Below are 12,352 nucleotides of genomic sequence, written 5' to 3'. Positions count from 1 at the left end.
GAATGCAGTGGCTCTCATTTGCTTCATGGCATAGGGCAAGACAGTTAGCAGTGCCTGCCTTCCACATTCTGCCTGTAATCCATCTGATTCATTTTCAGGTCTTGCTGACTGTGTATTAGTCTAGGCCTGTGTGCGGCTCTCTCTCCCTCGTCAAGGCAGTTGAGATCAGCTAGTGTGTCTTTGCTGTCCAACCTCACCAGGATTCCATGTGAAGCGGGCTGGGTTCAGGGAGCCCATTTATGGAACTCCACTCTTTCCATGGAGTTTGGGTTTGAGGCTAAACTGGGACTGGGTGCAGACTAACCAGTGCCAAAATCAAAGCTGAAATTTCTGTCATCTTGGGCCACATCCAAACTGTATTTGGAAATTAGGACCCTTCTGCCTTTGGACCTGACACAGAGCCTAAACCATAGGGACAGGTTCATCTCCAGGGATTTGAATCTGAAACAGTCTTGACCTGGAGTTTGAGGAGGGCGGGATTCAGACTCAGGTTCTGTTTTGGACCCTTCTCCAGTTAAACTATGCTGAAGTAGTGTTGAATAGTTACCAGGCAGACCTGGGTAAAATTTACCAGCTTGCTGATCTCAGTGTCTTTCTGTTTTTTAGTTGAAACGCCCCCACCTTACAATGCAAGAGAAACACCAGGAAACCAAAATGGACGATCAGTGGATGCAACAGCTGACAATCAGTTAGTGCTATCATTGCCCAATGGAGGTAAATCTGCTGCTGGAGAAACTGAAAATATACAAGTATTTGTACTGCTCCCCAGGGAATAATTCTTAGCCAAAGAATTATTATATATTCTTCAGAGCAGGAAGGCCTATTGTTCTTTTTCGAGTGCTTGTCCCTGTGTGTATTCCACATGTGGGTATGCATTTGCACCGTGCACCCGAGTCTGGAAATTCTTCAAAGCAGTGTCTGTTGGCCCGCACATGCACAGTAGATCTCCTTGTGCTCCTGGCCTAGGGTATAAGAGGGAGTGAGGGTTACGCCTCTCCAGTTCCTTCTTGCTGCCAGATGGTCTGAGTCCGACTCATGTCCTCCGTCGCTCAGTTGTATAACCTGCAAAGAAAGAAAATATTTGTAAATAATTATATATTTTAGCTTAGTAATTAGTAGTTAAATTTATAGTTAGCATAGAATATTTCTTTTCCCTGGTTGGGGAACCTGCTCCTCTGCTCTGGGACTATGCTCAGATTCCCAGGATTAAAGAATAGCATCTCCTGCCCTTGCTCCTTTTCCATCAGATGGAACATCAGCGATGCCTGTATTGTCTGGGTGAGGCACATATCTCTGCAAAGTGCAGGATCAATCGCTTCTTCCCACCCAGAACTTGAGAAGCCTGTGAGCTTCGCCTACGAAAGCACGTGAGGGAGAAGGCTAGGTGGCTCTCATCTGTGCCTCTCCAAGCACATGCTTTGGAGTGGAGCCTTCAACATCTAAATCCAAGGACTCTTCTTGTAGGGCTGCCCATGAGAGTAGAAGGCACTCCTCATGGGCACAACGACAGATTCCCGCCAAGGACTGTCCACAAGAAACGCCCCTCCTCCCTGAGCCTGTCCAGGTGAGGTGAGAAGTTGCCTACGGAACCTCTGTTGACGACTCCCAGATTGGAGGACAAGGCACATCTGTAACAGTGGGCGTTGCCAGATCTGAGGTTAAGGAGGCAGCCCAGGCTTGTCATTCAGTAGCAAGAGAGGGATTTAAGCATTCAGTGACTCAGGTACCAGGACAAAAGATTCTGATTTTATTTGCATCTGTGGGGTCACAAAAGTTAGAAGTATTAATGAAAACAAACACCATTATCCAGGTTGTAGTGACGAAGATCAAATAAGGAATGAGGGGAGGGAGGAATGTGTAACACAGCAAGATCTAAGTCAAAATCAGGACTGATTTATTGACTCAATTTGGGGTGAATTACTTACCCATCGTAAAGCACTCTGTTCAGAGGCTTTAGTATTTCCATCTTTTTTTTTTTTAATGTCACATTGCTGTAATACATACCTATATTTTCTGAATAATAAGTAGTGTCACTGGTGCACAGAAAGAGCTGTAGAGAAGGTCAGCTCTTCATCCCCATGCTCTGTGTGGGAGACCTAGTGAAAGCTGGGAGGGTTGGAAGCCCCCATCCCTATGCTAAAGGCTAGGGCATGGAACAGCTTTAGAGCCACTTTGCAACTATTCTTCTTCGAGTAGTGTCCCTGTGGGTTCTCCACTGTAGGTATATCTGCGTCCCTGCGCCTCTAATTGGAGATTTTAGGTAGCCATGTCATAGAATCATAGAATATCAGGGTTGGAAGGGACCTCAGGAGGTCATCTAGGCCAACCCCCTGCTCCAAGCAGGACCAATCCCCAACTAAAGCATCCCAGCCAGGGCTTTGTCAAGCCTGACCTTAAAAACCTCTAAGGAAGGAGATTCCACCACTTCCCTAGGTCACCCTTTCCAGTGCTTCAAATGTGGTCTGCCTCAAGGCTATCTAGCACTGCGTGGATGAACCCCCCCCCTCAGTTCCTTATCGACCACCTTTGGCCTCCAGCTGAGCGAGCAGTTTTTTTGTTTTTTTTTCTCTCTACATCTTTAGCTTAAGTAGTTGTTGTTTTTGGTTCTTTTGGTCTTCTTAATAGTTAATGTTTCTGTTTACCCCCCTGGGCTAAAAGAAGAAAAAGAACTTTAGTTTACCTTTCCTTCCCTTGTGGGAGGATCCCCCTTGTCCCTCCCCCCACCCCAGGGGTGTTGAGAGGTTATTCTAACTTCTCTTGGTTTAAAAAAAAAAAAGAGGACAGAACATCTTTTTTCTGCATTCCTCACTGCTAGAGAGTGATAGCTCCTACCTCCCTGGGCATGTCTGGCTCTCCTAGCTTCAAGAGGTGCCTCTCCTGCAAGGAGTCGATTCCTGTAATAGCCAGACACTCTCACAGTGTCCAGTACCTGGGAGAGTCCCATATCCCTCAGAAGTGCTCCCTCTGCCACCAGCTAAAGCTGAGGTCTCGCGAGAACTGGGAGCTGAAGTTAAAAGTCCTCCTTATGGAGAAGGCACTTCAGCTGCCAGGGGACTCCGGTGCCAACCCCGGATCCTCCCCGGAGCTTTCAACTTCAAAGGGGGTAGAGACGCAGAAAAAACAGCAGATTCCCCCCATAAAGGCTCAAGGAGAAAGGGCTCCAAGCACCGTTGGCCTGTCAAAGGGCTTCCCCAGTGTGATTGGCCACCTCAGTACTGGCAGCTCCGAAATGCGGTACCCAGAAGCATCAGGGTTCCTCCGCTGTGAGCTCAGCCGCACTGTCTAGAGAAGCGGGGGCTCAGGCTCCGAGGCAATGGTCCTGCCCCCTGAGGGGAGAGACAAATACCGTATTGCCTCTAAAGGAGTGGCACCTAGTAAACCTTTGTTACCAAATTTGACAAAACTCCCATTTAGGGAGTGCTCTGCACCTTCACAACCATCGGTACCAGCAACGTATCACAGACCCTCTCTGTGGTACCGAGTGAGCCGATGATACCGCAAGAGTTCTGGTATCCTAGCGACCTGACGGTTGGTGAAGAAACACAATCACCATTACTCGGTATCGGGGCCCCGGTACCGAGTGCATCCCGGTGCCCGGAATCATCCTCAGCACCAGGCTGTATGCCACCAACATCTTGGTCAATGCCACCCTTACCCAGTGATGAGTCTGACAGTGACCAGAAGGATGTCATTTCCCTGGCTTCTTACCATGGCCCACTGTTACAATACAAGGGTCCTCAATTCCATTGAGCCGACCCACTATCGTGCTATGGGCCCCTTGGGTGTCTCTGCCATCCATGCCTTTCCCTCGCCTATGGCTGTATTGGGATCCTTGGGCGACGTACACATCCCACACGTCAAGGGTGTCCATTGTCTCTCAGAGAGAATCCACCAAATGGTCCCCTCCGACCTCTCTGTCCAGAGCCCCTGAGCCAGTGGAGGAGGAAGCTTTGGAAGAACAGGAAGAAGGACTTGAAGGAGAAGCTACCCCTCCTGAAATCTTCTCCTCATCTTCACCAGACAAGGCTATAATGCCCCCCCCCCCCCAATCACTCGGTGATGATTTTAAGACCAAGAGGGTGGCAGATGAGCTGCAAAGTCACCTGCAGGAGGTGACAGACACATTGCAAACTGGTGAATATTCTGCATACTGCCTCATCATCCAGAATTGCCCTCCCAATTAATGAGGTGATTCTAGATCCTGCCAAAGTCATCCGGCAGACACCAGCCTCCATTGCACCAACCTGCAAGAAAGCTGACAAGAAGTACTACATCCCTCCCAAAGAGGCAGACTTTTTGTTTTAAATCTGCAACCTGACTCAATTGTAGCAGATGTGATTAATGCATGCGGCAGGCAACATCATGTAAAGTCAACCCCATACAATCGACACTGGAAGAGACTAGATCTCTTTTGGAGGAAGGCATATTCATCGGCAACATTGCAGTTTAGCATCGCGAACCTCCAAGCTGTCATGGCCAAATGTGATTTGATTAATTATGTGAAACTCAGTGCATTTGTGGAACATTTACCAGAGGTGCAGAAGGCGCAGTTTCAGGCCATTGTCGGAGAGGGCCAGTTAGTAGCTAGAACTGTGCCACAGATGGCACTGGACACAGCTGATACAGCGATCCGCTCGGTGTCCATGGCAGTGGTAATGAGGCGGGCTTCCTTGTTACACCTTTTCAGTGTTGCCCAAAGAACTGTAGACGCCAGTGGAAGATCTCGCGTTGAAGGGCCCAAGCTCTTTGTGAATAAGACGTACTCTTCTCTCTACACCCTGAAGGATTCCCGGGCCACATTACACTCTCTGGGAATCTACACTACAGGACAAAAGAGAAGATACAGCTCTCAACCACAGCAGAGGTCATGACCTCCTCAGTACCCATCGTCACAGCATGATTACAAACCGCAGCGCAAAAAGCCCACAGTACAAAAGTGGAAGCAGTCAGAACCGCAATCTGCATCCTCTCTTCCCGCCTCCGCTGAACACTTTTAATGGGTTGGTTGAGAGTCCAAATAGCTATTTCTTGCAACATCAGCTGCCTTCTACCTGTCATGTCCCGTTGGCAGTCGCCTGGTCCTCTTTCACAGCAGTTGGGACAATATCACCTCTGACAGATGGGTCTTGGAGATTATTTCGAAGGGTTATGCCATTTAATTCCCTTTCCCTCTTCAGGGACCCTTTTCATGAGAACCTACTTCACCACGAAAATAGACGTATTACACTTAGGGGCCATAGAACCAATCACGATGCAACTCAGAGGCAAGGAGTTATACTCCAGTTATTTCCTGATTCCCCAAGGTGAAGGGAGGGTAGAGGCCCATTCTAGATGTAAGGGCACTAAACAAATACGTAAAGGCACAGAAGTTCCAGATGATCACTCTAGCAGCCATTATTCCAGCTCTGGAGCAAGGAGATTGGGTTGCAGCCCTCAGCCTACAAGATACTGACTTCCACATCTCCAACCTCACGAGTCTCATAGGGACAGTCCAGGCCATCCCCCAAACATCGGCCAGGAGCTTTCTGCAGCTGCTAGGTCATATAGCAGCATGAACCTTTGTCACTTCAAACACCCAGATGTTCATGAGGTGTGTTCAGATGTGGCTCAGTTAAGTCAATTCCCTGAACAGGGACAGACTACTATGCAGGGCACTGATAGCAGTTTGGTTAAAGTACTTTCTGGATAGGTTTCAAGCAGGTGTTCCATTTGTGCAGCCACCATCGACGCTGACTCTAACAACAGATGCTTCCCTAATAGGCTTTGGAGCCAACCTATGTGACCGAAAGTTTCAAGGCAAGTGGTCTTCCACAAGAGTGGCCCTTCATATTGATTCTTTGAAGGTAATAGCAGTCAGGAACGTCTGTGTACACTTTCTGCCATTCATCAAAAATACCCACACAAAGGTCATGATGGACAATATGACCTGTATGTTTTACATAAATCACCAAGGGGTCGCCAGATCTCCCTCCCTCTGCATGGAAGCACTCAAACTTTGAAATTGGTGCATCCATCACAATGTGCTCATCTCAGCTATGTATCTGCAGACTGCAACAGCTGACAGTCTGTCGGAACTCACAACCACAAATAGGAACTGAACTCAGGTGCTTCACAACATATTCACCCTTTGGGGAACCCTGACTACAGATCTTTTCACTATTTACTGAAACAGGAAACGTCCTCGCTACTGCTCCAGGGCTGGCCTGGGGACACATTCACTGGGAGCTGTACTCATCCTTCTATGGGACAGGGACCTTAATATGCCTTTCCTCCATTCCCTCTCATATCCAAAGTCCTCTTGAAAATCTGACGGGACAAAGTGTGAGTTATTCTGATTGTCCCCTTCTGCACAAGACAAGTCTGGTTCCCTTTCTGGACACACATGACAGTATGCCCTCTGGTTGCTCTTTGGCCCATTCCTCACTTGCTCTCTCAAAACAACAGGATGATCCTTCGCCTCAATCTGTGGATTTTCCATCTCAGTATTTGGCTCCTTCGTGGTTCCAAGACTTAGAGGTAGAGTGCTCCGACAAGGCAAAATATGTGTTGCTACACAGCCAAAAGTTGACCACTCAATGTACTTACCTACAAAAATGGAAACAATTCTAAATTTGGTGTCATTCTAATCACCAGGCTTTGTCCTCTCTCCCTCTGGTTTTAGACCTCAAGAGGTCAAAACTCTTGCTCCACTCCCTTCAGGTACATCTTGCAGCCGTAACGGCCTTCCACCATCAAGTAGATGGATACTTGGTGTTCGCTCACCTGCTGATGCATAGATTCCTTAAGGCATTGCTAATCTCTTCCCGCGTATGAGACCACCCTCTCTGACCTGGGATCTTAACCTAGACTTAAACCTCCCTTTGAGCCCATGGCAACTTGCTCTCTCTTTCACCTGTCCATGAAGACAGCATTTCTAATTGCCATCTCCTCACGTAGGTGCATAGGAGAAATTGCAGCCCTGATAGTACACCCCCTATTCATGGTCTTTTTTTAAAGATAAAGTAACCCTGAAGCTGCATCCCAAATTTCTCCCTAACGTTGCCTCCTCCTTCCATATGAATCAACAGATCCATTCCCCTGTTTTTTTCCCCCCAAAACTACATTGTGACAACAGGAAAGCTGTTCTGCATATGATAGATGTTAGAAGAGCACTAGCATTCTACTTGGACAGGACTAAGGACTTCCTTTTATTCACAGAAAGACACAAAGGCTCTGTGATATTGGCTCAGTGTCTATCCAAAAGGGTCTTCAGTTGCATTAATCTCTGTTATCAAGGACTCAACTTGTTGCCTCTGTCCGGAGTCTGTACGCACTCCACAAGGTCAATTTCTACCTCGGTTGCACTCTTTAAAGATGTCCCTATCTTGGAAATCTGCAGAGCAGCAACTTAAGCCTCTGACCACACTTTCACAGAACATTATGTGATCACTGGAGACTGGGCCTCCGACGTCATCTCCGGCTCCTCAGTACTCTCTGTAGTAACAAACTCCACTCCGAAGCCCCAGCCCACCATGGGGGATACTGCTGTGAAGTCAACTACAGTGGAGCACCCATAGGGACGCTATTCAAACAATAAAAAGTTACTCACCTTGTGTACGTAAGGGTGATCCACAACCTGCCCTTCTCCCCTGTACTTCGGAGTTCTCAATATAGGGCTGTGTGGTAGAGAAGGAACTGAGGGAGGGTTCACCTACGCTGCGCTAGAAAGCCTTGAGGCAGACCATGAGGGAGGGAGAGCGCATGTGCGGGCTGAACAGACCTAAAATCTCCAATTAGAGTTGCAGTGGAGCACCCTTAGGGGGACACATCTTGAAGAACCATCATTACTGCAGAAGGTGAGTAACTTCCTCCCTCTACGGCCTCTGGCCTACAGTAGTGACTACAGACCTCAGCTTGCAGACCTACTGACTTGCTCCTCCCTTAGCCCACCCCTTCACCCGTCTCAGAGACCACCACTGAGGAGCAGTGCCCCATGGAATCTGTGGTATGAGAAGTTCCTCTGCTCTGGTTTCCTATGGGCCTGCTCTGAGTGCAGTTGTTATAATTGCTCCATGTACTGAAGTACTGCACAGACGCCAGGTTCAGGGCTTCGCTGTGCTGAGCACTGTGCAACACATATATTAAAGGACAGTCCCTGCCCTCAAAACCTTACAATCTCAATTAAGACAGGAAATCACAAGTGCATGTAGCCGACAACTGGAGGGGAGGGAGGATGAGGGTAATCAAGCTACGAACGTGTGGGTACATATCACACCCATGTGACAGCTACCACGTTTCCAGTCATCTTTCCTCTCCCCTCCCCCACCACAAATAAATACTCCCAGAAACATTAAGAAGATCACTGATCCCTGCTGGCCACCTGCCTAGCTACTCTCAGTTGGAAACATTTTGTACATTTCACAGCAGGAGTGGGTTTCACTGCTTTTTGGGTCTCAAATGCCCGTGGCAGGGGGACAGGTTAATTAATGCTCATGGGACAAATAAGATTCAGTTCTAATAAGCACCGAGATGGATCCTTATCCAGACTTTGAGTCTGCAAAACTTGGGGTTCCAGCAAGAACGGCCTTTTGTGTGGCATTTTGGCAGGCCATCCTGAGGTGTGTAAAAATTAAAAATAAGAAATAAAACAAAGGGTTGATACATGCAAAACCTCCTTGCTTGGCGTTAGGTTTAATCGCACGTTGCATGAAGGCTCAGCTCACTTTTTATTGTGAAACTGAACCAGTTTGCTCACTCCTGGCTCCTGTTTGTCAGAGATACAGTGCACATAACTGCCTGGGCACTGCAAATCTAACTCAACCTGGAAAGCTTCCAGGGGGGTGATTGGGCACAGTGCAGTAAAGAATTTAAGCACATGCTCTATTTTAAGAATACGAGTTGTCCCACTGGAGTTTCAGTGGGACTACTCAGATGCTTCCAGTTAAGCACATGCTTAAGTTCTCTAATGTTCTCCCTTTGGAAGCGCTAGTCAGCAAACTAAGAAGAAATGGAACCTGCTGTTGAGACTGCCCCTGACGAAAAGTGACTATTAGATGGAGATCAGGTCTGAGAGTGTTTGGATAGAAAAACAAGCATTACTGTAACCTAGGCACCTGATTTATTTTATTTCCTACAGACTTTCGACCTGTTTGCTATGAGGAACCCCAGCACTGGTGCTCAGTTGCCTACTATGAACTCAACAACCGAGTAGGGGAGACTTTCCAGGCTTCCTCTCGGAGTATTCTTATAGATGGATTCACGGATCCTTCAAATAATAGGAACCGATTCTGTCTTGGACTGCTCTCTAATGTCAACAGGAATTCAACTATAGAAAACACCAGGCGACACATAGGAAAAGGTAAGAGCAAATTCCCTCTTATTGGTGAGGAATAGAGCTTGGAAGAACGTCCATTGTCTAGAACTAGAAAAGTCTGTCTGTCCATTGTATCTGTCTACCTAACCAACATGAATGTAAAGCCACCTGCTTGGCTTCTTTCTGAAGCAGTAGATGAGGCACTGGTTCTTTACTGGGAAGAGGGTAGCTTTTTACACAGGTTATTTACTTGGCCTATATGAAGCCCATAGTTAAAAACAAAACTTTGCTCTAACTTGGAAGTATGTGTTTTCATTTGTATTTATCAGAACTTCTGGCAACTGCGAATATTGCCATTGAAATGTCACTAAGAAAACAATTATTGGTGCCTTGCTGCTGGTTTTTCTATCACCAAAAAGCAGGTGGAGACAGACAACACACTAACTAGCTGAGCCATAAATTTAGATAGCACTGCTAAAGTTTCCTCTGTTGCTTTTTTTCTCTGGCAGGTTAAGGAAACCAGTCCAGTCTGATTCTGTGTTTCTGGGAACTTTTACTAATTAAATCTAAGAGAAATCTAAAGTTCTTTTTCAAGTAGTTGCCCACATGTATTCCACTTCTGGTGAAGTGCACATGTGCTCCATACACACAAAACTGAATTCTTTTGGCCAGCAGCGTCCATTGGGTCCATGCCTGGACTCTGTATGCCCTCGTCTCCCCCTGAGGGAGGAGGCCAGAAAGAGCAGAGCAGGTCCAACCGTCCTTCAGTTCCTTGTGATCGCCTGTGGCAGTAAGACAGAACCCCTGTAGTGTCCACTTCACTGTACATTGTGTGACTTTTTCTACTCGTGTATATAAATTCATTGTAGATAATGTCATTAGTATAGTTGTTATTTTTCTCTTACACCTGCTAGCTTTAAAACAATCACTTTTTTTATTATTATTTTTTTAGTGTCCTTAGAGGCTTCTCTGGTACCAAGATTTAGCTGCTGTAGCTGAAACAAAATCCCTGGAGTTCAAAACTTGCCCCTCCTGTGATGCAACTATTCTGCTCAATGATGAGCATTTTAGATGTCTTTTTGCCTTGGAATCATAGAATATTAGGTTTGGAAGAGACCTCAGGAGGTCATCTAGTCCAACCCCCTACTCAAAGCAGGACCAATCCGCAACTAAATCATCCCAGCCAAGGCTTTGTCAAGCCGGGCCTTAAAAACCTCTAAAGATGGAGATTCCACCACCTCCCTAGGTAACCTCCAGTGCTTTACCACCCTCCTACTGGAGAGTGGCACATCCCCATCAGATTCTCAATCTGCCCTCCCCTTCTCCAAGAAGACACAGAAGGCTGCTACTTGCTGCAGCTCATCTCTGTTAGCAAGTTCCAAATTGGGTAAAAGTTGTCCAGTCGCCAGTATTTAGTGGAAACCTCTGGTCTGTGGCAGCCAGGTTGCTGGTCACCTCTTTGATCTGTCTTGCCTTTCCTCCCTGGGAGCTTGGCATCTGGACATCCCAGTTTGCCTGGAGTTTTTGCAGTTTTTGCTCCAACGGAGATTTGACAGCTCTCAGCCCTTTCTGGGAATCCTCCAGATGCTGCTGTAATTCGTTTTGTGAAGTTTCCAGGTCTTGTTTTAAATTCCTTTGTGAAACCTCCAGCTCTGGTTGTAGGTCTTGTTTAAAATCCCACTGGACATTTTTGATTGAGCAAGTACCTCCTTTATTTGTTCCGTCTTGTTTCAACAGAAGTCCAGCTCACAGTCTCTCTCTCCTTGGAAACTGGATCCCGCACTTGGCATCAGTGTGGCCCTTTTTCAGCCTGAGCGGGTAGTCACATTATGGGGCCCTGGGGATGTTCCAGCTGGAAGTAGAAGTTGATGGATTCTGATATTCTCTTTGATGCAGTCTTGTTTATTTATTAGGAATGTACAAAGCCCCCCTTCTCCGAATGCAGGAGGAACCCAGAACAAAAGGAGCAGTTTCTTAGTTTACAGCTCCAAGCCTCTTCAGCCTACAGCCCAAAAAAATCTCTCTTTAGCTTTTTCCAGGGTCACATGGTGTTCATAGGCTACTGCAGGGCTGGCCAATCTGTGGCTCCGGAGTCACATGCGGCTCTTCAGAGGTTAATATGTGGCTCCTTACCTAGGCACTGATTCTGGGGCTGAAGCTCCAGATGCTAACTTCATGTGCTGGAGGGTGCTCACTGCTCAACCCCCTGCTCTGCCCCAAGCCCTGCCCCCACTCCACCACTTCTTCGAAGGCTACTGCCCCTTTCCCTGAGCCTGCCATACCCTCACTCCTTCCCCGTCCCCCCCCATAGCCTCCTGCACATGTGAAATAGCTGATTGCGGTGGGTGGGGGGAGTGGGGAGTAGGCACTGATTGGTGAGGGCTGTCAGCCTGTGAGAGGCACTGGGGGCTGGGGAGCGGATGGGGGCTGCTGACGTATTACTGTGGCTCTTTGGCAATGTACATTGGTAAATTCTGGCTCCTTCTCAGGCTCAGGTTGGTCACCCCGGGCTACTGCTTGGCCACCGTGCTTTTTTGCCTCTCTCTCTCTTGCTCTCTGTTCTTGTCTTTTTCAGTCGTATATCGCTTCTGCTATTCCCTTCCCTCCCCATACACACCTACCCAAAACAATACTCCGCCAAAAGCTTTTGGGTGGGTTCACACACTCCTTGTATTTTAGGTGAGGGTTTATGCTCATAGGCATGTTAATTGAAGGGTGAGTTCACACCTATCAATCTCAATGGGGGTTTAACTCAACCCACAATAAGGTTTCCCCCAGCTCATAATATCTTCCTGCCACTTCTGTGACCAGCAAATGGATCAGCAGTTTTAACCTTCTCAAAATAAAACAAAGCATGGAGTTTTGGATTTCCTTCTCCCTCTTCATAGACCACTGCTTTCTTTTTTGTTACTTCTCTCTCTGAGGAGATCTGAGTAATTGGGACATTTTAATGCCTAATGTCAGCTCTGATCTGGTCCCGTAGGCACCAAGGCTACATCTACACTACCACTTTTGACCCAGCTACTGCCACTCGTGGAGGTGGTTTTATTATGTTGATGG

At 47.3% G+C, this 12,352-nt stretch overlaps 1 protein-coding gene across 1 annotated transcript in view; it reads left to right on the top strand.

The window, feature by feature from the left end:
• SMAD9 (SMAD family member 9) overlaps positions 1-12,352 on the top strand; it is a 68,829-nt gene that overhangs the window by 43,157 nt on the left and 13,320 nt on the right. The window contains exons 4-5 of the mRNA XM_073342126.1: positions 607-714; positions 9,116-9,337. Of these exons, the coding sequence (XP_073198227.1) occupies positions 607-714; positions 9,116-9,337 (330 nt within the window). The remainder of the gene's footprint in view (positions 1-606; positions 715-9,115; positions 9,338-12,352) is intronic.

The sequence above is a fragment of the Lepidochelys kempii genome, chromosome 1 (genome assembly GCF_965140285.1).
Source record: "Lepidochelys kempii isolate rLepKem1 chromosome 1, rLepKem1.hap1, whole genome shotgun sequence".
NCBI classification, from domain to species: domain Eukaryota; kingdom Metazoa; phylum Chordata; order Testudines; family Cheloniidae; genus Lepidochelys; species Lepidochelys kempii.
This window is presented reverse-complemented; position numbering and strand designations above follow the sequence as displayed.